This window comes from Pleurodeles waltl, chromosome 6 (genome assembly GCF_031143425.1).
Source record: "Pleurodeles waltl isolate 20211129_DDA chromosome 6, aPleWal1.hap1.20221129, whole genome shotgun sequence".
NCBI classification, from domain to species: Eukaryota; Metazoa; Chordata; class Amphibia; order Caudata; family Salamandridae; genus Pleurodeles; species Pleurodeles waltl.
The window spans coordinates 1,531,436,518-1,531,462,750 of NC_090445.1; the positions used below are offsets into that span (position 1 = coordinate 1,531,436,518).

Sequence of the window (26,233 nt, forward strand, 5' to 3'; positions counted from 1 at the left end):
TTTTCCAAGAATCAGGTTGGCATGTAATGTTCAAATTTACCATACGAAAAGCAGGGTGCATGAGAGGGGACTAGGGGGCAGTAGAAAGTGAGAGGAATGCGGATTAATAGGAGTACTAAGAGAAGACACAAATGGTTTGTAAAATAACCAACAATTTTGAGGACTTTCAAAGCAGAAAGGGAGTGTGTGTGTTTCCGTTTTTGTCCTTGTGAAGGTAAAAATTTCTGGTGAGATCCGACAGATCTCACCATACCCGACTGAAAGCACCTGCACCCAAATATTCATCAGAAAGCATATTTGTTAGGGTGGTATAACACCACAAACACCCCCTGAACTTAGTCCCTGCTGTCCTCATGCCCGCAAATTCCAGTCTTCCTAGATACTTACCAACAATGGGCTAACAGGGAGTCAGAGAACAACAAGGCAGCTGCTTTTTCGTGAAGACACAGATCTAGGACAACTTGGCCCAGCAGGTTGATCTCACTGTCAGGTGTTTATTTGCCTTCTCTAACATTCCAACCAGAGCCTTGACTCAAGTTTACCCTGGTTTACCTCCGATTGCGAAGACTATCTTTCTATGAGATGCTCCACGGGTTTATCCAATGGGACACTAAGAAAATAACGTAGCAGCACACCCAACACAGATTGATGTATGCCTGAAATGGATGCCTAGAGCTGCAATCAACAACAGTGCGGCTTCTAACAGAACCTTCAGATAGAACTCTGTATCATTAACACCACACCAGTCATGCCATTCGCTTGGGTGTCAACGTGCTCACATCACTATCTAAGAAGATATAGCACACTTCACCATAAAACAACACGTTAAAAATGAATTCTGAACATTCTCCTACAGCGAAATATGCAGTTAGCCAACTACAAAGGCACCCAAGCGCAGTTGCTTCTTTCAGAAGCCAACTACGATCATACGTTTTCCCGGCAGAAAGCCCACGTGCCAAGTGAGGTATTAAGTCAGCTATGCGATTCAGCTATCCAGTTTCACCAACTTTAGAAGGAATAGCTCATTAGAACTGCTCACCTCAGCACAGTAAATGGCACACGCACAAAATCAAATTAGATCCCAGTCTGTGATGAATCCTTTCGAAAGTCAAAGCACGGACTACTGTGATGGAAGAATTTTGAGTTTTTGTCACATTGGGTAACTCTCGACAAGTATATGTGGGATTTGTTGCAGATGAAGAGTTCTGGTGTGTTTGCCCATATAGGATTTGAAAAAAATGCACGTATTATGTTTTGCCCATGTCTTTCATCTAAGCTGACAAATTTTGGGGCCGACTGCAAGCCTGTCACAGAAGTGCTTGGTGTTGCCCTAAAAACCGCCCCGTTTAAGATGTTCACACGGTGCAGGAAGTCTATATTGCAGGGGCACCACCATTTACTACACTAGTACCTGTAGTTGTGCCAGTGGCTATCGAGCGCATAACCTGCCACCCTGCTAGTGTGCAGTCTAAAACTTTGTTTAGTTCTGCTGGGCCAATCAATGACACTGAATGACTGCCCAACATGCAACCAGCATCTCAACAGGCTTCAGCAAGGCACATGTGGCCTCTGCCAAGGAGAGCTTAAGGGAGTGCTTGCCTTTGCTTAGAGGACGAAGCCTTCTTTTTCTGTGGGACCCAGAAAGGTGAAGCAGCATCGGGTACTAGTTATGACGGAAATCAGCGATAATGAAGTTCATTAAACTTTATCAAGGAGGAGGATTAACCTCTTGTGAGTCACCTGAATGTTTCCCTGCTCCTAGCCAGATATGGTGGTAATCAATCCAATCTCAATGTTTCCAGCTACTGCACAAAGGATTCTCCGATAGTTGTCCTGCACTCCCTCTAAAGTGAGACACTTGAACCTTCTCTCTCTTTTCCTAACCAGAGGGACATAAAATCAATAATTTGTCTTGCTCTTGAGCTGTAGGGATCAGAACAGTATCTTTCGAAAGTTAAGAGGCCAATGGAGATCATGGATTGTCTACTTTATCAAGACTAAACCGATTGCCTTCAATAAGTGGGACTCACTGGGAAACTTCATAGCCCATTCACAGCACCCATAGAGTAGTTAACTTTGCCAATTTCATATATAAATTATTTGCGAAATATAGACATCTTCTGGCAGTTGAGAAGCCATTAGGACCTGAGCAAAAAAAAAAAAAAAAAGAAAAGAAACGGTTGCGGAATTTTACAATATTTGGGACAACAACAATTGTTATGGTCCTTGCAAATTTTATTATCACAAAGACATTTTTGGCATGACACTCCATTCGTGAAGACACCGAGAGAGAAACCTGTATTGGCTGACTAGCCCTAGATTAGCTACATATTGCAGCATGGCCCTCATTTAGAAGACACTTTCTCCATTTAGGCACTGATTCTGAGTTTGTAGCAATCTATGTACGTTTTATTGTACCAGATAAACAATAACCTGGGGTACATTATTTAGAGGGTGCGATATATAGCACTTTACAGCTTTCTGGAAATAACATGCACCTAAAAATCTGCATGGTACAGTAAACACCGTAGTTTTCCCATGTTATTCTGAAAGATTTGGCCTGCCAAAATTTAACAAAGGGTGGCATATTTAACGCACCCAGTAGTTACCAGATATGGGCAAATACCACACAACTCGTAATCCTGACCCCTGTGCAAACAAGGGTTTAGTCAAGGATCGGAAAACCAGATCCACTCATTATCGGGCCCTTTGTGTTTTGACGGGAAGTTCCATGCCGGGTGGTACATGGCCTACTGACAACCTCAGAATCTTTCCTAACTCTTTCACAGATCCGAAGCATGCAACCACAAACTGTGATTCTTATACATGGCAAACACAAACATTGCCTCTCATCTCTCCCAAGAATTGAGATATACTACTATTTTGGCAGGACACTATAGTATCATCGCCATTACCCGAACTAGTTCCATAGAAAAATGCACATGTGCTGGTGTCCGCAGAGGAACAGGTGGTAAAGTCATGTTTCTTACTACAACTGGTACCAAGTCATGTCTGGTGCACACATTTTGTTTGCACCATGGGCAAAATTATATTTGCCACCCTCTGCTTTGGCAACCAGTTGTACAGAAAACGTTTGCACTGACCCATTCATACTAGGCCTGAAGAGAAACAATGATTATCCGATTTCATTCTCTAACTTTCAAAATGTCTCACGCCTGCAGCTGCAGTACTGTCACGTGTCCACTGAGATGATCCCACTGTGTCCATTCAAGCTCGAAGTTGGAGCATCATCATGTGTAGACCAAAGGGATCCTGGTGTCTGCATTCAAGCTTGCAGCAGAAGTACAGTCACAAACAGAGGATCCTGGTGGCTCCATTCAGGCGTGCAGCTGAAGTAGTCACGTGTGGGTCGATCCCGGTGTCTGCATTTAAGCTTGCAAGTGGAGTACTGTCACAAGTAGAGTGAGAGGATCCCGGTGTCTGCATTCAAGCTTGCAGTAGGAGTAATGTCACTTGCAAAGGGAGAAGCACCCATGTGTCTGCATTCAAGTTTGCAGCTGGAGTACCATCAGATGTAGTGTGAGAGGAATCCCTGTATCTATCTCCAACTTACAACTGAAGCACGATCACACGTAGATTGATATACTGAAAGGATCCTGGTGTCTCCATTGTAGATTGCAGCAGCAGTATGGCGTCTGCATTCAAGTTTGCAGCTGGAGTACCATCCCAGATATAGAAGTTCCTGGTGTCTACATTCAAGCCTGTAGCTTGAGTACCGGGGCATGTAGAGAGAATCTTGTTCAAGCTTACAGCTGGAGTACTGTCACATGTAGATAGGATCCCAGTGTCTGCGTTCAGGCTTGCGGCTGGAGTGCTGTCACATGTAGATAGGATCCCAGTGTCTGCGTTCAGGCTTGCGGCTGGAGTATTGTCACATGTAGATAGGATCCCAGTATCTGCGTTCAGGCTTGCGGCTGGAGTGCTGTCACATGTAGATAGGATCCCAGTGTCTGCCTTCAGGCTTGCGGCTGGAGTACTGTCACCTGTAGATAGGATCCCAGTGTCTGCCTTCAGGCTTGCGGCTGGAGTACTGTCACATGTAGATAGGATCCCAGTGTCTGCGTTCAGGCTTGCGGCTGGAGTGCTGTCACATGTAGATAGGATCCCAGTGTCTGCCTTCAGGCTTGCGGCTGGAGTACTGTCACATGAAGACAAAGGGTCCCTGTGTCTGTTCAAGCTGGTAGCTTAAGCAGCATCACCCCTGCCATTTCGAATACGACCCATTATTTGGCATGGATGCCTTAAGGCTGGCAGACAAAGGAGAGGGGAGGGCAGTTGTGGGCTAAAAAGGGAGCCCCCGCATTTGAGGCTGTGTAGCCCACCCCACTTCCTTCTCAGTTGGAAGTCTGATTCTTAGTCCATACAGAGTTTTAACTTGCCATCTAGCCCTGGGGCCAGCGCTTGAACTCAGTGAAACATGGACTAACGGGGACTATATATTTTTGCTAACCAAAAATCATCAACTTTTTTGTTTGAGTATCCCAGTTTATTGTGAGTGTTGGGTTTTTCAGGCTATAAAGGGCTTTTTCAGATTCTCAGCAGCCTTAGCTCAAACCTACTGAATTGTTTCCCCTGACTTCTAGAGTCACTAAAGAACCCGAACAAAGCAAAAATAATGGTTCCTAAATGTCGTTTACGATTTCAGGCAATTTAATCTTGTGGACATTTTTTTGTGCACAGCTGGCTTATTTGTGATTTGCTTAAAAATATCATTTTAGCAATTTCGATATTAATTGGAGCATCAGACCAACACTTAATTTGAGTGTAATTAACAGTACATGCCACAAGCACGTGTTCACCTAAAGGTCGTTTTTTTGTTGCTAATAGCAGGTGCTTATTGCTCAATTAATGGTACTCATTTTACTGACATTGGAAGGATGAAAGGCTGAGTGGGCCAGGAGCGATTTCAACATGTGACTGCAAATTAAATACATGCCACTGGAATGGACGCATTAATACAGGAAGCCAACGAACTGGATCGTCGAGCTTAACAATATTCTGATTTCCAAACCTGCCACCATCGCTTGGAAGGGTCTTGCTGGACCAAGCCATCGCTAGAAAATCAAACTTACAAAGGGAACAGGATGGAATGGAGTTTAATGCAATTGTAAATGCTGCCTTGATGACCGTATCTACCAGGTGGTGACAGTACCCATTTAACAGCCAGTACCCGGAAGAAATGCCTGACATGCACCGTTTCAACAACATAACAGGCTTAGAGTCACTCCACTACCACAGGGATGCTACGGTGTTGCTAGGGTACACCACCCTGTATCACCGCTTCTTCCTCATGCATTACTCCCAGACTGCTCCTGAGATGTGTTGGGTTTAGGGATCAAAACCCATTCAGAGCAACTAAAGATGTTTAATGTACCCGCCATCTATACCCAAGACCCCGTCTACCTGTCGGTGAAAGGGCCATGGTGTACAAAGGTACAGAGCAGATATTCCTCAGCCCACTTGTCTTGTACGTAATTAGGGTTTGAATGCAGGATAATACAATGACTGTAATTCGTCAGATAGTGAAAACGTACTTAAACACATTTGAATCTCTTTATACACTTCTTGGGTCCAACAATGCAACAGAACAACAACTGATGGACCAACGCCACAATGTAGTTTGACAAACAGTGCAAAGGGCACAACATGTGAGTCACAGCAGCACTACATTCAACCAGAACGCCAGAACACCTAAAGGACAACTTAAACACGTGTAACAGAGCAGAATCAGCACCTCTGGCAGCTAGCAGAACAGATCACCCAAGGCACAACAAGGTACCCACACAGGCAACACAGGGCCAAAGTACACGCACGTGGTATTGTGTTGCACTCAAGCAGTCTTAACACTTAATCCATCACTTTAATGTGATATCGTGGAGTGGTTGGCAAATGTTAAATGGCTAAACTTTAACATTTTGAACACACTTGAACAAAAAAAACAATACAAGAGAATCCAGTAGATGCACTAACAACCAATTTATAATCAACTATCGCAGAGTCAAGAACCACATATGTGGCAAAAGTGGCACTCACAAATTACACTAAACACAAGAAGCACGAACATAACTGTAATCTGTGACACGAAACACATCTGAGCCAAGTCCTTAGTAAGCAGTTCAGCAGAGCGACTTAAAAAGCATCAAAGGCTCCAAAGACAGCAAGGTTTCTCTCTCTGGCGGTATTAAACAGCTGCAAAACACAATATTCAAAAGACTCAAAATAATGTCAACCGACAATCACTAAAACCCTCAAATCACGTTTTTTAGTAAGAAAGAGATCAAGAAGTTTTATGCTAGCAAAGATCTCACAGTTCGCAAATTGAACTCAGTTGTTGCAGAGAAACTATTCGAGACTTCTAAGCTCAATCAACCAAGAGAGAAAACGCCAACTTCTGATCAAATATCTGAATATCTTATTTAATGTCATCTGACCTGTTTTTTGAGACCTCGCTCACCATTGCTTGCTTTGAGAATGAAAGAATGTGACGTTTCTGTTTTAAAAACATTAACACAACTCTTGCCCTTCAGTGGTGCAGCCTATCTTACAATATGAAAAAGTTTCATCTTCTTCTATCGTCGCTTAAGTTCAGAAGCAAAACTTTCTGCAAGAGGGTACATTTTTAACAGGCATTTTAGCTGTAAAGGAAATCCTTTTTTGCAACAGAGCGTGCTCATAAGTCATAAAGCGTGGTTTAGACCCCAAAAGCTCATGTTAAGTTAGCTCTGTGTGCCAGAGGTTGAAGTGTGAACCATCCAGTAGCAGTAGTTCCTGTGACTCATTTGGGAAAAAAAAGACTGCAGACATTTACACAACGGATTACATCTCAAGTACAACTCAGTATGAGGTATACATGAGGGTGTGACAAGGGGCAAATCAACCTCACGCTCAATAACTGACTCCAATGTAGCTCCTCCCATCCCAAGGGTTCTCTCCTGTTCTACCCATACTGTTAGCTCTCCTCAAGATCCTCCATATATACAACCTCCAGAGATATCTTCTGATTCACGTCTTGATGAATTGATAGACGTTTCCATCGACTGATAGACGTTTCCATCATGGAGTACTAAGGATTTCCTCTACCATTCATGTTATCTGCCAAGCATGTCTACAATAGCTTCACTATGAGATTCTCCCCATGCAAGGCCACATCAGAATTTGTGATTTTCCACATTCCCTCTTAGGATTTACCTCGGACAGGTTTTCCGGCTCTCTACAAGTATCCCTAATTTACCTTAAATTTTGAGAAGCGGACACATTTCTTTACCACCCGACCTTTGATTCTATACTTTAGGAAATAACCACATGGCATATACTGTACAAGGAAACTGAAACTACCGTAAATATACAGCAAGCTAAAGCCAGGCTTTATTACTAAGTTCCCAAACTGTGTCATATCAGAACATTTCAAATGTGCCAGGAGTTTAGAGTTGCACTTTCCCCTTCTAGACATACTCACAAAAAGTAATGGTTTTAAAACGTTTTGAAAACTCTAGGACAGTTTCTAAGGGTCTATGAGATATTCAAGGACAATAATTTAAAAAACAAATATTTATTATAAACTAGAATAAAAAAAGCAAGTTTGATTAGCAGGATAAGGCGTGGTGTCTCCAGCGCAGGCGATGAATAGATTTTTAAGAGGAGGAATAACAAAAGGCCCTTCTGCCAGAGGGTTCTTCTGAAGCCTGTAGATCCACCATGGTTAAACTGCAGCAAGGAGCAGGCAAAGAGACACCCCTCGGCCCCTCTGAATTACAACCATCTTCTATGGTGCACAACGAGACAGTCAACAACATGAGACACAAGCAAGAGGCAGAGAACAAGTACATGTGGTTTTTTAAGGTTTTACAACTTTATTTCCTGGTGATTGGGACTGGACAAAAAGACACGAGTAATAAAGTTAGTCATGGTTATAACATGCCAATGGGATGCTGTACATTCTTGAGTGTCATAGTCCAAAGGTCCCAAACATGTGACATTACAGGTTTCTCTTTGAAAACATGAATTAGGAAGGTGCCTTTCAATTCAAAGGCGTGAACCTCCATTAAGGTCTATGAGATTGTGAAATCTTCGAGATTCCACTAAAGTCATCAATAATGCGTCATAGATGAAATAAAAGTAATAATTTGGAGCGGTTCTTCTTATTTTTTAGGAATCCCCTCATTAATTAACATGTTTTATGCAATCTTTAAGGTAGTCTGCAAGTATAGTCGGGTTTTAGAGGAATAAGTGGCTTAAAACACCACAGGTAGGTGAAATTAAGTTTTTTTGTGGCCTGGAGGGGATGCTTAAAAATCATAACCATTCCAGTGTCTTCAAAGATTAAAGGCCGGCCTCCACAAACAGGAGTGACAACTTTGGGGGTGAATGCTACTGCCCTTCAGAACTCTTATGAAACATGACTAAATAGCACTGACCGATAAAATATAGATTACTAACAGGTGAGGGGAAAAAACACAAATTGTAATGTGGAATATTTTTGAATGCACTAGTTATGAAAACCAGTAAATTACCCTTCAGAGTGCAAGGACCTTGGACATCCAATAGTGGTCGCGGTTTATTCTGCTATGAAACAGAAACGTGGTTCCAATGGGTTTTGGATAGAGGAAAAGTTCAGATTAAGGCATTTCTGATCCGAACCAACACCAATTTTTATGGTTTTGGTCATTAAACATCGGCAATAAAACTTGCTTCAAAGGAAATTGGATTTGATGGAAGCAGGATGACTTATCGAAAGATTAATTAATCTCTATATTTATATATATATATGTACATCCCTAACAAAGCGATTAGCTCATCCCATCCAGGTTTACCATCTGGACAGAACCATTCATAGGTGGGAAAGCAGACTGTTGGTTTTCCTGCTGCTACGGTTTAACTGCCACCTATGAAGTCCGGATTAACATGCGGTTGAGATGTTACCACCAGTTTCATCTTCAAGAGAGTGAGTGCTTATTACTTTCAGCATCAAGCCACCTCAAGGCTATGCAGCATATTGTGAATCAAAGGGTATAGGAGAGGAGTCTGGCTAGCTGACGATGGAAGAATTACAATACCTCACATACTACTGAGATCATCACTACTACATATTCACTCTCTCGCCCAATGAATGTAGCTTTGGTTGTATACCCTTCAATGCCAGCTTCTTGCTAATATGTTAACTGAAATGCTCTTTGGGTACTATTTAATGCCAACTGCATATACTGCCCACTCACCACACTGAAATTATTGCTATTTAACCCATACCATGGGTTTATTACTCTGCCTTCTAGGGGGATGTGGAAAATACTAAGTAGTACTATAGAAAAAAATATCCTTAATATCACCTTGATTGGGTCCTGTGCGACCAGTTACATGATGCTCTTGGCTCCGGATAGCCGTCTTGGTTGGATACCTACCAAGGTGTCATACTAGCCATCAAAGCATTGTTAAAGTCTCAGAATAGGTATGGCTATTATGTAAGCTTCAAACAGCACAACAGGCACTGAATCCCCGAACACCTGCACTCTATGGTAGGCCACTTACTAAGAATAACTGGTTATTCTAGGGTCCGGGTAGATGGACAGTCATTAGGAAGATATGGATAATATCTGGCCTGGCTCTGTATTGCCACTGCTTTCAAAGGTTACCTATTTTCAGTCAAGCAACCAATGCTCAAACTAGTCAAATAACTTGATTGGGGAGCACTAACCCAAGGGGACCGGAACATACAACTTCCTGGCAGCAAAATGTGCATTCTGATTGGAAGCCCCTTTTCCAGTATGACTTATCTCAATAACCAGCTCTATCCAAGCTGAATGTAGAAGATCAGTCTCTGGGGCACACCCTCCCGAATTTCAAAGCTGAACACAGGATTCCTCTTAAAGCAGAGGCTGTCATGGGATTTATCGTGTATCAGAAGTAAACAGCTGTTACTGGAGTGAATTGGAAGGCAGCCACCAACACTTTGTTGTGGTAAACAGGGAAGTCACTTGATGGAATGCTACTCTAGTCTGGGGTCTACCGGTCCCCTTAAGTCTCTGTAGTTCTGTTCACTCCCCATCTATTAGGATGTTCATCTCAGCCAAAGTCCTCTATACGTTTGTGAAACAACCAGTCTTCGTGAATTTGAGTCGCCACTCACTAAACTTAGCGTGAGGGACATCATTTTGCTAACGATTCAAGCATTAACCATATGATGACGTAAGACAACATTTTTTGACCTAACTCAATACTGGCCGTTTGTTTTTCTGAAATGTAGATAGCTCTGACCCTGCAATTAAGCCTTTTTGACTGTTCTGTGGAATTATCTGCAGGCGTGCCAGAGAGCTTACATCACTGCTGAATCAGGCACTTCACACACAGTCTACCACACATGCTGTGTGCATAGAGCCAAGGCAACATGTCCTAATTTTAACTTCATGGAGGTGTACACCTTCTTCCGCTGGCCCATAAAACAGACTACTACAATTGTATTCTAAGTTTGGGAAGATTTACAAATATATATGTTTGTGTGTTCGCCTCCAGAAAATCCAGATCGAAACTCTAGAGAACTGATCTGAAGAGTCCAAGAATTGTCATAAAAATAAGTACGCAGTGGATTTCTATCACATTACAGAGAAAAGTGCCATAAAATGGTAAAAGGTCTGCACAACTCTGTTGCGCTTCATATGACTGGTAGTGCAGCCGTTTGCCTGATGCTCGAAGACGGAAGAAGAGTTGAAGGCTAAACTGTAGGACCATGAAGTCCATGTACATGGGATTCTAATTTACATGCTTTATCGGGCTGCAGCTCAGTTTTATTTTCCTAAAAAAATAAACTTTTGAATTTTCTGCATGACCTCAAACAACCATGATGAGCCCAATCGTGAAATGTTCAAGATTACAAAAACAAAGGCAAACAGATTCAAGTTTATTTTTTTCCAACTGCATTTCAAAATTAAAAAAAAAAAAAAAAAGAGTTAAGGTGTTACGACTGGGGCTTGTTTAATTCTGGCTAAAATCAATCTCTAAAAAAAAAGTAACACAAAAAATGTAAAAAGCCATGCTAGCCACAGCTCAGGTATATGGAAAAATTTACACAATGGGGTGAGCCCGAGAATGTGTCTTTCTCAAGCTAAGTATGAAATGAACTGAAGACCTTGGTGCATGTGGACTGTGTGTGCATGTATGTGTATGCATGGATATATACTGCATTATATATACCTATAAATATATAAAATATGTACACATTTCCAAACCTCCTACCCAGTGTTACAGTACTGTCTTCAGAGCAGTTTAAAAGGAATGCTTTTGCGTCAAATCAATCATACCAACAATAAAAACAAATACTTTTGTGTAAGGGGTAAGGGGAAGGCGTGGGTGGGGGCCACAGAAAAAGGAACAGAAGGGACAGGAGGGGTAAAGATAAACACAGGTGGGGTTTGAAAAGGTCATTTGCCTTCTAAAAGAAATATTTAAAAACCAACATGTCTAGAATACCGAAAAATAACATCTCCAGATGGGGTTTTGGTAAACAAATGGCGGAAGCTGCACACGCGAGGAAGTACGCTGCCCCCTCAGAATGTGGAGGTCCAAGCTACGTGGCGCTTTCAGTGTATAAATGCACAAACCTCATGTAAACTGGAGATGGAGGGAGGGCAAAGGGACATGCGTCCATTAATGTGCTGCAGCAAAGAAACCTAGCGTGGGTCACACAGCCCTTGGAGCGTGCACATGGCGACGGCACTCTTGGTGAACTGTGAGGACCACAGTATACTCACCAGGTAACACTTGTCGCCGAGAGTGGTCACTGCTGAACCAGGGTTTTGACAAATTTCTGGACAGCAGCCCTTTGCAGGGAACCCACTACATGGCGCAGAGCAAAAAGGGAATGCAGGAGACGGTGTGGATGTGGTGGGCAAGAGGGGAGTTGCACTATGCAAATAACTTAATCAAAACCTGGGGAACTGGGTGTTCTATTTTCTACTAAACATCTCTCACGAGCTGACATGGAAAAGAAGAACGTCTGTCAAGAACCGCCATCTTCTGGCATTCCCAGGGCCAGGGAACAAGGTTTGGACCAGAAACGCCCTCTTCACACATTCTCTAAGGACATATCCATTGCAAGTGCATACATCACAAGGGGTCTGCTCAGCGTCAGTGCATCTCCTCCACACCTCTTGCAAGTGCCTCCCTCTCTGTTTGCTTGTGGCATTTCTTTCTTTTTTTTTTGCAACAGCAGAATTGGTCCAACTTGAAATATAAACAGCCGAACAAAGGAAAAACAAAGGAGGAACTCCGGGCCCTCTCTCTCTCCCCCCTCACAAAATATAAAAAGCCATACATTTACAAAAATAGAAAAGAAAAAAAACAGCAACGGGAAGAGGGGAGGAGATGGGGACGGACACAGCACCAGCGGAGGAATGGTAAGTAATGTCTGTGGATTATTTGGCAGAACAGTGTAATATTGTGGGTTTGTTTAAGGCGTCCTCCACCAAGTGCAGCTCCTGCTGGTCCACCAGCACATCCCGCATACAGCCGATGAAGCCGGTGCTGTACGCCTTCGGCAGCTTGTAGGACACGCTCAGCTTCTCCATTCCACCTGCAAAGCATTGAAACAAACATAGATGTTAGGCAGAGGACGAAGAATGGACTTCCACAGGTGCCAAAACATTAAGTAGATCCACAATGCACTTCAACCCTGGAGACTGATGGAAAAGGAGCTGTCAAGTTTACCTAGGCCTGCTACAAGAAACTCACCCATTCCTGGCTTTTTAGCTCCCCTTAAATATAGTGCTGCACTCAGAATCTCATTCCGAATTTCGTGTTAAAACTGATGGGTAATACCGCCCGTGGAAATAACAATGTTATTGACTGCATTTCCCCCCGCATGGTATTACTTCCCCATTACGAGTGTTGCAGGTTATAATGGAGGAGAACGCAGTAAAGTTGCACATGTCCCCGTTGCGAGTTGCAAAACTTAAAATCTTGCAGTTTTACCCTGCACAAAATGTAACAAGTTGGAAATATATGCAGGAAAGAGACACGCCAGACCAGTGCGAAGTCTGCAAGCTACTCATAATGTCGACTGGGAGGCAAAATCCGGTTTCACACTAATGTGAATTACACCACTGCTCGGAATGAGGCCTTGATTTTTGTAAATAAATAGAAAAAAGTAAAAGGTAGTGGATGTATATTGACGTGAATTATAAAGTAAGGAACTGCTGAACATCTTCCACAGAGGATGGGGCAATATACGATTTTCCTAATGACAGGCTGGGCCAGGTGGCAATGCTGAAACCTGGAAAAGATTTCTGTGGGATCACCATTTTGGGGGAAGTCCTTACAAAGGGCTGTGATTCTTGAAAAATATTTTCCTGGCTTCTCTGTGGACATCCTGTAAGAATAACCTCGCTTAATTCTGCCTTTTTCCCTGAAAATTTGTGCTTAAAGAACACATGTTAGATGAAGTTTAGATAGCAGAATTCGGATGACAGATAAATTAATCAAAAATGGAGCGACCGCTTTAAGGCCAGTAAGCTTTTAAAGATTTTTGTAGATAATATACATGCCAAGTAGAATGTTGTGCAATAACCTTTCCAGGAAGTGTTGTGATGAAAAAGTTCCCAGATTGTCAAACGACCCCATATGAGATCTTCAACCATTCCTGTAAGAGCATGAGACAAACCTCATGCATGTAATTTTCTGGAGAAGGTGTCTTATCAATTTATTTATGTATTTTTTAGCTAAAAGTCACAGACTAAGTACATTATGTTTTAGGAACCCAGTGGAGACAAATACCATTGACATTTCTTGCGACCAGCATCAGAAGGATGGCAGCACGGAGAGAGCGGGGTGTCTTCTAATATATGCCTAACCCTGTAGGTGACCCTCATCTGCTTATATTTAATAGTAGAGAATGGAGATGGTGTGAGCTACTAGGGAAGGCAGCCAGGACTTCGCTATGATATGCATAAGCCTATCATAGCGGATGTTCCAGCAGTCTTTCCGATTGGCAGACACTTGAAGCTGCTTGCAACCATCTCTGTTCTTCTGAAGCCCACATTTCTCCCACTTCAGTTTTTGAAACCCCATGGGGCCCTCTTACCAAGCCAAAGGGCTCCATCTGTGTCCAACTGCTTGGCTCCCAGGGGTGACGATCCAAAGACAGGGGCCTCATTGCCAACCTGCAGAGTTCCTTCTCGGTTTTCCCTGAAACAGAAAAAAACAGTGCAGTCTCTAAACAAACAGTTGTTCTGCTCACATATCAAGGCACTGACATCATATCTTTACTGGCTTTCACCTGTGTTTTTGTACGGCCTTGTTTGAAATGGAGGGAAATTAGGCTGTTTTAAAGAAATAGCATCTCAGAGGCTTCACCAAAGAACCTTGGACTGCAGATTACTAGTGCTTTCTGCTGGATATGTTTACTATAACCACTGTCCACTTTTCACCATTCACTATACAGTGATCACGAGGGCAGGTGTGATAAACTTGGGTAGTTTAATGCTCTTTCAGAAACTTAACCCATACACCGTTCCTCATACTCATACATGGTGGTAGAAATAGGTACTCGTGCATTTTGGGGCTCACATGCAGATGGCTTTGACAACCACAGCCCCACTCCAACGCCCACAAAGTGGAAGCATGCATAGCTATGTCTGGTACCTTCCAGCAGCATCTCCTGTCCCACTGTCCCCATAGTAACACCTATTGTGGGAAGCAGAAGCTACAAAGACTGGTAATTGCTAACACATACATCTTTGTGGTACATGATCCACAACGAAAAATTGATCACACTAACTTAAGGAGCATGGACACCCTGTCAGCCCAACTTTTCAATGTGATCATTATTACTGGTATACAACCCCTGTAAACCTTCCTTCCCTGCTTAGCCTGCCAAACTCTATGTATATAAATATACCAGACCTAAACTGGAATGTAAAGAGCTTACATCCCAACATAGCTGATGTAGGAAGTTGGCTCTGTATGCACTATTTCAAAGTAAGGAATAGTATGCACAGAGTCCAAGGGTTCCCCTTAGAGGTAAGATAGTGGCAAAAAGAGATAATTCTAATGCTCTATTTTGTGGTAGTGTGGTCGAGCAGTAGGCTTATCAAAGGAGTAGTGTTAAGCATTTGTTGTACACCCACAGGCAATAAATGAGGAACACACACTCAGAGACAATTCCAGGCCAATAGGTATTTGTATAGAAAAATATATTTTCTTAGTTTATTTTAAGAACCACAGGTTCAAGATTTACATGTAATACTTCAAATGAAAGGTATTGCAGGTAGGTACTTTAGGAACTTTGAATTAGCAAAATAGCATATACAGTTTTCACATAAATCACATATAGCTATTTTAAAACTAGACACTTAGTGCAATTTTCAACTGTTCCTGGAGGCAGTTTGTTAGTTTTTGCAGGTAAGTAAACCACCTACGGGTTTCAAGTTTGGGTCCAAGGTAGCCCACCGTTGGGGGTTCAGAGCAACCCCAAAGTTACCACACCAGTAGCTCAGGGCCGGTCAGGTGCAGAGGTCAAAGTGGTGCCCAAAACGTATAGGATTCAATGGAGAAGGGGGTGCCCCGGTTCCAGTCTGCCAGCAGGTAAGTACCCGCGTCTTCGGAGGGCCGACCAGGGGGGGTTTTGTAGGGCACCGGGGGGGGACACATGTCCACACAGAAAGTACACCCTCAGCGGCACGGGGGCAGCCGGGTGCAGTGTGCAAACAAGCGTCGGGTTTTCAATAGAAAGCAATGGGAGACCAAGGGGTCTCTTCAGCGATGCAGGCAGGCAAGGGGGGTGCTCCTCGGGGTAGCCACCACCTGGGCAAGGGAGAGGGCCACCTGGGGGCCGCTCCTGCACTGGAGGTCAGATCCTTCAGGTCCTGGGGGCTGCAGATGCAGTGCCTTTACCAGGCGTCGGGTCTTTGGAGCAGGCAGTCGCGGTCAGGGGGAGCCTCGGGATTCCCTCTGCAGGCGTCGCTGTGGGGGATCAGGGGGGTCAACTCTGGCTACTCACGGTCTCGCAGTCGCCGGGGAGTCCTCCCTGAAGTGATTGTTCTCCACAAGTCGAGCAGGGGGCGTCGGGTGCAGAGTGTCAAGTCTCACGCTTCCAGCGGGAAACGCAAGTTGTTTCAAAGTTGCTTCTTTGTTGCAAAGTTGCAGTCTTTGGTGAACAGAGCCGCTGTCCTCAGGAGTTCTTGGTCCTTCTAGATGCAGGGCAGTCCTCTGAGGCTTCAGAGGTCGCTGGTCCCTGGGGAAAGCGTCGCTGGAGCAGTGTCTTTAGAAGTGGGGAGACAGGCCTGTAGAGCTGGGGCCAAAGCAGTTGGTGTCTCCGTGTTCTCTGCATGGTTTTTCAGCTTAGCAGTATTCTTCTTCTTAGGTTGCAGGAATCTGAGTTCCTAGGTTCTGGGGAGCCCCTAAATACAGGATTTAGGGGTGTGTTTAGGTCTGGGGGGTTAGTAGCCAATGGCTACTAGCTCTGAGGGTGGCTACACCCTATTTGTGCCTCCTCCCTGAGGGGAGGGGGGCACATTCCTAATCCTATTGGGGGAATCCTCCATCTGCAAGATGGAGGATTTCTAAAAGTTAGAGTCACCTCAGCTCAGGACACCTTAGGGGCTGTCCAGACTGGCCAGTGACTCCTCCTTGTTTTTCTCATTATCTCCTCCGGCCTTGCCGCCAAAAGTGGGGCCGTGGCCGGAGGGGGCGGGCAACTCCACTAGCTGGAGTGCCCTGGGGTGCTGTAACAAAGGGGGTGAGCCTTTGAGGTTCACCGCCAGGTGTTACAGTTCCTGCAGGGGGAGGTGTGAAGCACCTCCACCCAGTACAGGCTTTGTTACTAGCCACAGAGTGACAAAGGCACTCTCCCCATGTGGCCAGCAGCATGTCTGGTGTGTGGCAGGCAGCTAAAACCAGTCAGCCTACACGGGTAGTCGGTTAAGGTTTCAGGGGGCACCTCTAAGGTGCCCTCTATGTTACAATAAAATGTACACTGGCATCAGTGTGCATTTATTGTGCTGAGAAGTTTGATACCAAGTTCGTGCATGACAGACTCCCAGACCATATACTCTTATGGCTACCCTGCACTTACAATGTCTAAGGTTTTGCTTAGACACTGTAGGGGCATAGTGCTCACGCACTTATGCCCTCACCTATGGTATAGTGCACCCTGCCTTAGGGCTGTAAGGCCTGCTAGAGGGGTGACTTATCTATACTCTATAGGCAGTGTGAGGATGGCATGGCACCCTGAGGGGAGTGCCATGTCGACTTAGTCGTTTTATCCCCACTAGCACACACAGCTGGCAAGCAGTGTGTCTGTGCTGAGTGAGGGGTCCCCAGGGTGGCATAAGATATGCTGCAGCCCTTAGAGACCTTCCCTGGCATCAGGGCCCTTGGTACCAGGGGTACCAGTTACAAGGGACTTACCTGGATGCCAGGGTGTGCCAATTGTGGAAACAAAAGTACAGGTTAGGGAAAGAACACTGTTGCTGGGGCCTGGTTAGCAGGCCTCAGCACACTTTCAAATCAAAACTTAGCATCAGCAAAGGCAAAAAGTCAGGGGGTAACCATGCCAAGGAGGCATTTCCTTACACAACCCCCCCACACCCCCAAACGAAAGAGGATAAGACTAACCTTTCCCAAGAGAGTCTTCATTTTCTAAGTGGAAGAACCTGGAAAGGCCATCTGCATTGGCATGGGCAGTCCCAGGTATGTGTTCCACTATAAAGTCCATTCCCTGTAGGGAGATGGAAGACCTCAACAGTTTTGGATTTTCACCTTTCATTTGCATCAGCCATCTGAGAGGTCTGTGGTCAGTTTGAACTACAAAGTGAGTACCAAAGAGGTATGGTCTCAGCTTCTTCAGGGACCAAACCACAGCAAAGGCCTCCCTCTCAATGGCTCCCTGGGGAGTAACCTCCTGCTAATAAAAGCAACAGGCTGGTCAAGGCCATCATCATTTGTTTGGAACAAAACTGCCCCTATCCCTTGTTCAGAGGCATCTGTCTGCACAATTAACTGCTTGTAGTAATCTGGAGCTTTTAGAACTGGTGCTGTGCACATTGCTTGTTTCAGGGTGTCAAAGGCCTGTTGGCATTCTACAGTCCAGTTTACCTTCTTGGGCATTTTCTTGGAGGTAAGTTCTGTGAGGGCTGTCACTATGGATCCATATCCCTTCACAAACCTCCTGTAGTACCCAGTACCCAAGGAATGCCCTGACTTGAGTCTGGGTTTTTGGAGCTGCCCAGTCTAGAATAGTCTGGATCTTAGGCTGGAGTGGCTGAACTTGGCCTCCACCTACAAGGTGTCCCAAGTAAACCACAGTTCCCTGCCCTATCTGGCATTTGGATGCCTTGATAGAGAGGCCTGCTGATTGCAGGGCCTTCAAACCCTTCTTCGGGTGGACCAGGTGATCCTGCCAGCTGGAGCTAAAGACAGCAATATCGTCACGATAAGCTGCACTAAAGGACTCCAAGCCAGCAAGGACTTGATTCACCAACCTTTGGAAGGTGGCAGGGGCATTCTTTAAACCAGAGGCCATAACAGTAAACTGATAATGCCCATCAGGTGTGCAGAATGCTGTCTTTTCTTTTGCTCCTGGTGCCATTTTGATTTGCCAGTACCCTGCTGTTAAGTCAAAGGTACTTGAGAATTTGGCAGCACCTAGTTTGTCAATCAGTTCATCAGCCCTTGGAATGGGATGGGCATCTGTCTTGGTGACAGAATTAAGTCCTCTGTAGTCCACACAGAACCTCATCTCTCTCTTTCCATCTTTTGTGTGAGGTTTGGGGACTAAGACCACTGGGCTAGCCCAGGGGCTGTCAGAGTGCTCAATGACTCCCAATTCCAGCATCTTGTGGACTTCCACCTTGATGCTTTCCTTAACTTGGTCAGACTGTCTGAATATTTTGTTTTTGATAGGCATGCTGTCTCCTGTGTCCACATCATGGGTACACAGGTGTGTCTGACCAGGGGTTAGGGAAAAGAGCTCAGCAAACTGTTGTAGGACCTTCAGATTGCCGTTGGCCAGAGAGGGTGTCTGAATAGATCACTACATCAACTGAGCCATCTTTAGGGTCTGTGGAGAGGAGATCAGGGAGAGGTTCACTCTCAGCTTCCTGGTCCTCATCTGTTACCATTAACAGATTCACATCAGCCCTGTCATGGAAGAGCGGTTCACATGGATCACCCTCTTGGGGATCCTGCTAGTGCCTAGGTCTGCCAGGTAGGTGAACTGACTCTTCTTTTCTAGTACTGGGTAAGGGCCACTCCAACTGTCCTGAAGTGCCCTGGGAGCCACAGGTTCCAAAACCCAGACTTTCTGCCCTGGCTGAAATTTAACCATAGCAGCCTTTTGGTCATACCAAAACGTCTGGAGCTGTTGGCTGGCCTCAAGGTTTTTGCTTGCCTTTTCCATATACTCTGCCATCCTTGAACGTAGGCCTAGTACATAGCCACTATATCTTGCGTAGGCTCATGAAGAGGTCTCTCCCAGACCCTTACAGGGTGGCCAAACAGAAGTTCAAAGGGGGAAAACCCTACTCCCTTCTGAGGCACCTCTCTGTAAGCGAAAAGCAGACATGGCAAGAGGACATCCCATTTCCTTTTGAGTTTTTCAGGGAGCCCCATGATCATGCCTTTCAATGTTTTGTTGAATCTCTCAACAAGACCATTGGTTTGTGGATGGTATGGTGTGGTGAATTTGTAAGTCACCCCACACTCATTCCACATGTGTTTCAGGTATGCTGAAAGATGGTACCTCTGTCAGACACCACCTCCTTAGGAAAACCCACTCTGGTAAAAATGCCAATGAGTGCCTTGGCTACTGCAGGGGCAGTAGTCGACCTAAGGGGAATTGATTCAGGGTATCTAGTAGCATGATCCACTACTACTAGTATGTACAGGTTCCCTGAGGCTGTGGGAGGTTCAAGTGGACCCACTATGTCCACACCCACTCTTTCAAAGGGGACCCCCACCACTGGAAGTGGAATGAGGGGGGCCTTTGGGTATCCACCTGTCTTACCACTGGCTTGACAGGTGGCACAGGAGACACAAAACTCCTTGACTTTCTGGGACATGTTGGGCCGATAGAAGTGGTTGACTAGTCTCTCCCACGTCTTGGTCTGTCCCAAATGCCCAGCAAGAGGAATATCATGGGCTAAGGTCAGAATGAACTCCCTAAACTCCTGAGGCACTACCACTCTCCTAGTGGCACCAGGTTTGGGATCTCTTGCCTCAGTGTAAAGGAGTCCATCTTCCCAATAGACCCTATGTGTTCCTGTTTTCTTTCCATTGGACTCTTCAGCAGCTTGCTGCCTAAGGCCTTCAAGAGAGGGACAGGTTTCTTGCCCCTTACACAACTGCTCCCTTGAGGTTCCCCCTGGGCCTAGGAGCTCAACCTGATAAGGTCCTAACTCCAGAGGCTCAGTTCCCCCAGAGGGCAGAACTTCTTCCTGAGAAGGGAGGTTCTCATTTTCTTGTTGTGTTGCAACTGGTTCCCCAGTTGTCTTTCCTTTCCTCTTGGAGGGTTGGGCCCTTTTTCCAGGCTCCAACACCACTTTTTCACCCTGAGCCTTGCACTGTGCCCTTGTCTTGACACACACCAGTTCAGGGATACCCAGCATGGCTGCATGGGTTTTCAGTTCTACCTCAGCCCATGCTGAGGACTCCAGGTCATTTCCAAGCAAACAGTCTACAGGGATATTTGAGGAGACCACCACCTGTTTCAGGCTATTGACCCCTCCCCACTCTAAAGTTACCATAGTCATGGGATGTACTTTAGTCTGATTGTCAGCGTTGGTGACTGTATAAGTTTCTCCAGCCAGGTATTGGCCAGGGGAAACCAGTTTCTCTGTCACCATGGTGACACTGGCACCTGTATCCCTCAGGTCTTCTACACTTGTCCCATTAATTAAGAGCTGCTGCCTGTATTTTTGCATGTTAGGGGGCCAGGCAGCCAGTGTGGCTAAATCCACCCCACCCTCAGAGACTAATGTAGCTTCAGTGTGACACCTGATTTGCTCTGGGCACACTGTTGATCCCACTTGAAGACTAGCCATTCCAGTGTTAGCTGGAGTAGAGTTAGAAGTGGAACTTTTCTTGGGACAGGCCTTATCTCCAGTTTGGTGTCCAGGCTGATTACAGCTACGACACCAGGCCTTTTTGGGATCAAAGTTTTTACCCTTGTACTCAAAATTGGATTGTGAAGAGGCTCTGGGCCCACCCTCCTGTGCAGGTTTTTGGGGGCCTGTAGAAGACTCTTTACTATTTTTATTTTTGGATGTCTCAACACTCTTCCCCTGGGGAGGCTTTGTGACCCCTTTCTTTTGGTCACCCCCTGTGGAAGTCTTGGTCACCCTAGTCTTGACCCAATGGTCCGCCTTCTTTCCCAATTCTTGGGGAGAAATTGGTCCTAGGTCTACCAGATGCTGATGCAGTTTATCATTTGAACAATTACTCAATAGGTGTTCTTTCACAAATAAATTGTACAGCCCATCATAATCATTTACACCACTGCCTTGAATCCAACCATCCAGTGTTTTCACTGCGTAGTCAACAAAATCAACCCAGGTCTGGCTCGAGGATTTTTGAGCCCCCCGAACCTAATTCTATACTCCTCAGTGGAGAATCCAAAGCCCTCAATCAGGGTAGCCTTCATGAGGTCATAGGATTCTGCATCTTTTCCAGAGAGTGTGAGGAGTCTATCCCTACACTTTCCAGTGAACATTTCCCCAAGGAGAGCACCCCAGTGAGATCTGTTTACTTTTCTGGTTGCACAAGCCCTCTCAAAAGCTGTGAACCATTTGGTGATGTCATCACCATCTTCATATTTAGTTACAATCCCTTTTGGGATTTTCAACATGTCAGGAGAATCTCTGACCCTATTTATGTTGCTGCCACCATTGATGGGACCTAAGCCTATCTCTTGTCTTTCCCTTTCTATGGCTAGGAGCTGTCTCCCTAAAGGTAATCTTTTAGCCATCCTGGCTAGCAGGAGGTCATCTTCACTGAGGCTATCCTCAGTGACTCCAGAGGTGCAGGACCCTCCTGTGAGGGAAACAGCATCTCTGACTATCACAGTTGGAGACAGGGCTTGAGGGGCCCTGTTCTCCCTAACTAGGACTGGAGGTGGGACTTCCTCCACATCACTAGTTTCTTCCTCTAGGAGGTCATCCTCAGAGGGGTTGTCTTTGGCAAACTCTGCCAACAGCTCCTGGAGCTGTAGTTTGGTAGGGTTTAAACCAGCTTTAATATTTTTTAATTTGCAGAGAGACCTTAACTCCCTCATTCTAAGATGGAGGTAAGGTGTGAGGTCGAGTACCATCACACTCTCTTCTGCATTAGACATTATGTTTCTAAAAGTTGGAATACTTTTTAAGAATCTAAAACTATCTCTAGAACTTAATTCAAACTTTCACAAAACTTTTAAACTCTAAAAGAAATGCTAACAGGGACTAACACAAGGCCCTAGCAGGACTTTTAAAAATTTAGAAAAATAGCTCAAATTTCAAAAATCAGTTACTAATGACAATTTTTGGAATTTAGTTGTGTGATCAGGTATTGGCTGAGTAGTCCAGCAAATGCAAAGTCTTGTACCCCACAGCTGATCCACCAATGTAGGAAGTTGGCTCTGTATGCACTATTTCAAAGTAAGGAATAGTATGCACAGAGTCCAAGGGTTCTCCTTAGAGGTAAGATAGTGGCAAAAAGAGATAATTCTAATGCTCTATTTTGTGGTAGTGTGGTCGAGCAGTAGGCTTATCAAAGGAGTAGTGTTAAGCATTTGTTGTACACCCACAGGCAATAAATGAGGAACACACACTCCGAGACAATTCCAGGCCAATAGGTATTTGTATAGAAAAATGTATTTTCTTAGTTTATTTTAAGAACCATAGGTTCTAGATTTACATGTATGGCTTCAAATGAAAGGTATTGCAGGTAGGTACTTTAGGAACTTTGAATTAGCAAAATAGCATATACAGTTTTCACATAAATCACATATAGCTATTTTAAAACTAGACAGTGCAATTTTCAACAGTTCCTGGGGGGAGTAAGTGTTTGTTAGTTTTTGCAGGTAAGTAAACCACCTACGGGGTTCAAGTTTGGGTCCAAGGTAGCCCACCGTTGGGGGTTCAGAGCAACCCCAAAGTTACCACACCAGCAGCTTAGGGCCGGTCAGGTGCAGAGGTCAAAGTGGTGCCCAAAACGCATAGGCTTCAATGGAGAAAGGGGTGCCCCGGTTCCAGTCTGCCAGCAGGTAAGTACCCGCGTCTTCGGAGGGCAGACCAGGGGGGGTTTTGAAGGGCACCGGGGGGGACACAAGTCCACACAGAAAGTACACCCTCAGCGTCACGGGGGCGGCCGGGTGCAGTGTGCAAACAAGCGTCGGGTTTTCAATAGAAAGCAATGGGAGACCAAGGGGTCTCTTCAGCGATGCAGGCAGGCAAGGGGGGTGCTCCTTGGGGTAGCCACCACCTGGGCAAGGAAGAGGGCCACCTGGGGGTCGCTCCTGCACTGGAGGTCGGATCCTTCAGGTCCTGGGGGCTGCGGATGCAGTGCCTTTACCAGGCGTCGGGTCTTTGAAGCAGGCAGTCGCGGTCAGGGGGAGCCTCGGGATTCCCTCTGCAGTCATCGCTGTGGGGGTTCAGGGGGGGGGGGCAACTCTGGCTACTCACGGTCTCGCAGTCGCCGGGGAGTCCTCCCTGAAGTGATTGTTCTCCACAAGTCGAGCAGGGGGCGTCGGGTGCAGAGTGTCAAGTCTCACGCTTCCGGCGGGAAACGCAAGTTGTTTCAAAGTTGCTTCTATGTTGCAAAGTTGCAGTCTTTGGTGAACAGAGCCGCTGTCCTCGGGAGTTCTTGGTCCTTCTAGATGCAGGGCAGTCCTCTGAGGCTTCAGAGGTCGCTGGTCCCTGGGGAAAGCGTCGCTGGAGCAGTGTCTTAGAAGTGGGGACACAGGCCTGTAGAGCTGGGGCCAAAGCAGTTGGTGTCTCAGTGTTCTCTGCAGGGTTTTTCAGCTTAGCAGTCCTCTCCTTCTTAGGTTGCAGGAATCTGAGTTCCTAGGTTCTGGGGAGCCCCCAAATACTGAATTTAGGGATGTGTTTAGGTCTGGGGGGTTAGTAGCCAATGGCTACTAGCCCCGAGGGTGGCTACACCCTCTTTGTGCCTCCTCCCTGAGGGGAGGGGGGCACATCCCTAATCCTATTGGTGGAATCCTCCATCTGCAAGATGGAGGATTTCGAAAAGTTAGAGTCACCCCAGCTCAGGACACCTTAGGTGCTGTCCTGACTGGCCAGTGACTCCTCCTTGTTTTTCTCATTATCTCCTCCGGCCTTGCCGCCAAAAGTGGGGCCGTGGCCGGAGGGGGCGGGAAACTCCACCAGCGAGTGCCCTGGGGTGCTGCAACAAAGGGGGTGAGCCTTTGAGGCTCACCGCCAGGTGTTATAGTTCCTGCAGGGGGAGGTGTGAAGCACCTCCACCCAGTACAGGCTTTGTTACTAGCCACAGAGTGACAAAGGCACTCTCCCCATGTGGCCAGCAACATGTCTGGTGTGTGGCAGGCTGCTAAAACCAGTCAGCCTACACGGGTAGTCGGTTAAGGTTTCAGGGGGCACCTCTAAGGTGCCCTCTATGTTACAATAAAATGTACACTGGCATCAGTGTGCATTTATTGTGCTGAGAAGTTTGATACCAAACTACACAGTTTTCAGTGTAGCCATTATGGTGCTGTGGAGTTCGTGCATGACAGACTCCCAGACCATATACTCTTATGGCTACCCTTCACTTACAATGTCTAAGGTTTTGCTTAGACACTGTAGGGACATAGTGCTCATGCACTTATGCCCTCACCTATGGTATAGTGCACCCTGCCTTAGGGCTGTAAGGCCTGCTAGAGGGGTGACTTATCTATACTCTATAGGCAGTGTGAGGTTGGCATGGCACCCTGGGGGGAGTGCCATGTCGACTTAGTTGTTTTATCCCCACTAGCACACACAGCTGGCAAGCAGTGTGTCTGTGCCGAGTGAGGTGTCCCCAGGGTGGCATAAGATATGCTGCAGCCCTTAGAGACCTTCACTGGCATCAGGGCCCTTGGTACCAGGGGTACCAGTTACAAAGGACTTACCTGGATGCCAGGGTGTGCCAATTGTGGAAACAAAAGTACAGGTTAGGGAAAGAACACTGGTGCTGGGGCCTGGTTAGCAGGCCTCAGCACACTTTCAAATCAAAACTTAGCATCAGCAAAGGCAAAAAGTCAGAGGGTAACCATGCCAAGGACGCATTTCCTGACAGCTGAATTAATATTTCACACATTACACACAAAGTACAGGAGAACACGTCTGCCACCATCACGTGATCTGGCGTAGTCTCCCACTCTTGTAGATTCCGCCCAGGCGTGTACAAGCCTGGGCCAAAGTGTTAGATGGAAGCATCGGACCCACTCCAGCGAGGCATGTTACCAACACCACCCTCCACCCCTCTCCCAGCTGACATCTTAACCTAATCCAGACTCCTTGGTGGTCTGCACCTCATACAGGCGGAATCCAGAAGGATATTATGGGAGCCACAAGACAGAATTAAAGAGAACAGTGGCTGGTTGGTGATGGATGTGAGTGTGTGTTTGTGCACGTGTTTCTGTATGTTGAGAGAAAGAGGGAGTGATTGAGTGATCAGGATCCTACAGTCACACTCTGTTAGAGATCACAGTTGAATTTCCATCCTCACGTTTTTTATGTTGCATTGAAGCATATTATGAACGATAAATAATGGGCAAATCAAGCATTGCACGACTGTTAATGTTATGTTACAAAGATCTGAGTAGTAAAGTAATGCCTTTGGCATGTCCTTGCAGCGCAGTCAAAGTTTAGTATCATCATGCCATGGTCTTGAAAATTCTACCACAGGCTAGAGCCTGTTTTTTTTTAGTTGGATCATGAGTGGTGTGAGTTACTCATTCTTACGGTGTGATGTCTTTCTGGGCACTGCATCACATATTACTGATAGAATGCAACACTCATGACTTTCAACGGAGCCTCCCTTATAAGGAATTCTCCCAATTCGTCTATAGATATTCCCCTATCATTAATAATATGGCTGTGCAAGGCACAGCAACAGCTCACAGTGTGTTTTTGGTGTTCCCCTTTTTTACCTTTACCTTAAAATATTCTAATGGAATTGCAAAATATATAAAAAGGCAACAGGATTGCAAAATGTTTTGCTAGCCAGTTCTAAACATATTCTCCATGTGCCCAGA

The 26,233-nt window shown here is 45.6% G+C and overlaps 1 protein-coding gene across 4 annotated transcripts in view; it reads right to left on the reverse strand.

The window, feature by feature from the left end:
• Positions 1–7,848: 7,848 nt before the first annotated feature.
• AGRN (agrin) overlaps positions 7,849–26,233 on the reverse strand; it is a 591,795-nt gene continuing 573,410 nt past the window's right edge. For 3 of the 4 annotated variants that reach the window (XM_069241113.1, XM_069241112.1, XM_069241114.1), the window contains 2 exons: positions 14,087–14,190; positions 7,849–12,580 (listed from right to left, as the gene is read on the reverse strand). In XM_069241113.1, the coding sequence (XP_069097214.1) occupies positions 12,423–12,580; positions 14,087–14,190 (262 nt within the window). In that variant the 3' untranslated portion in view covers positions 7,849–12,422. The remainder of the gene's footprint in view (positions 12,581–14,086; positions 14,191–26,233) is intronic. The other variant, XM_069241115.1, reaches the window with a different exon arrangement.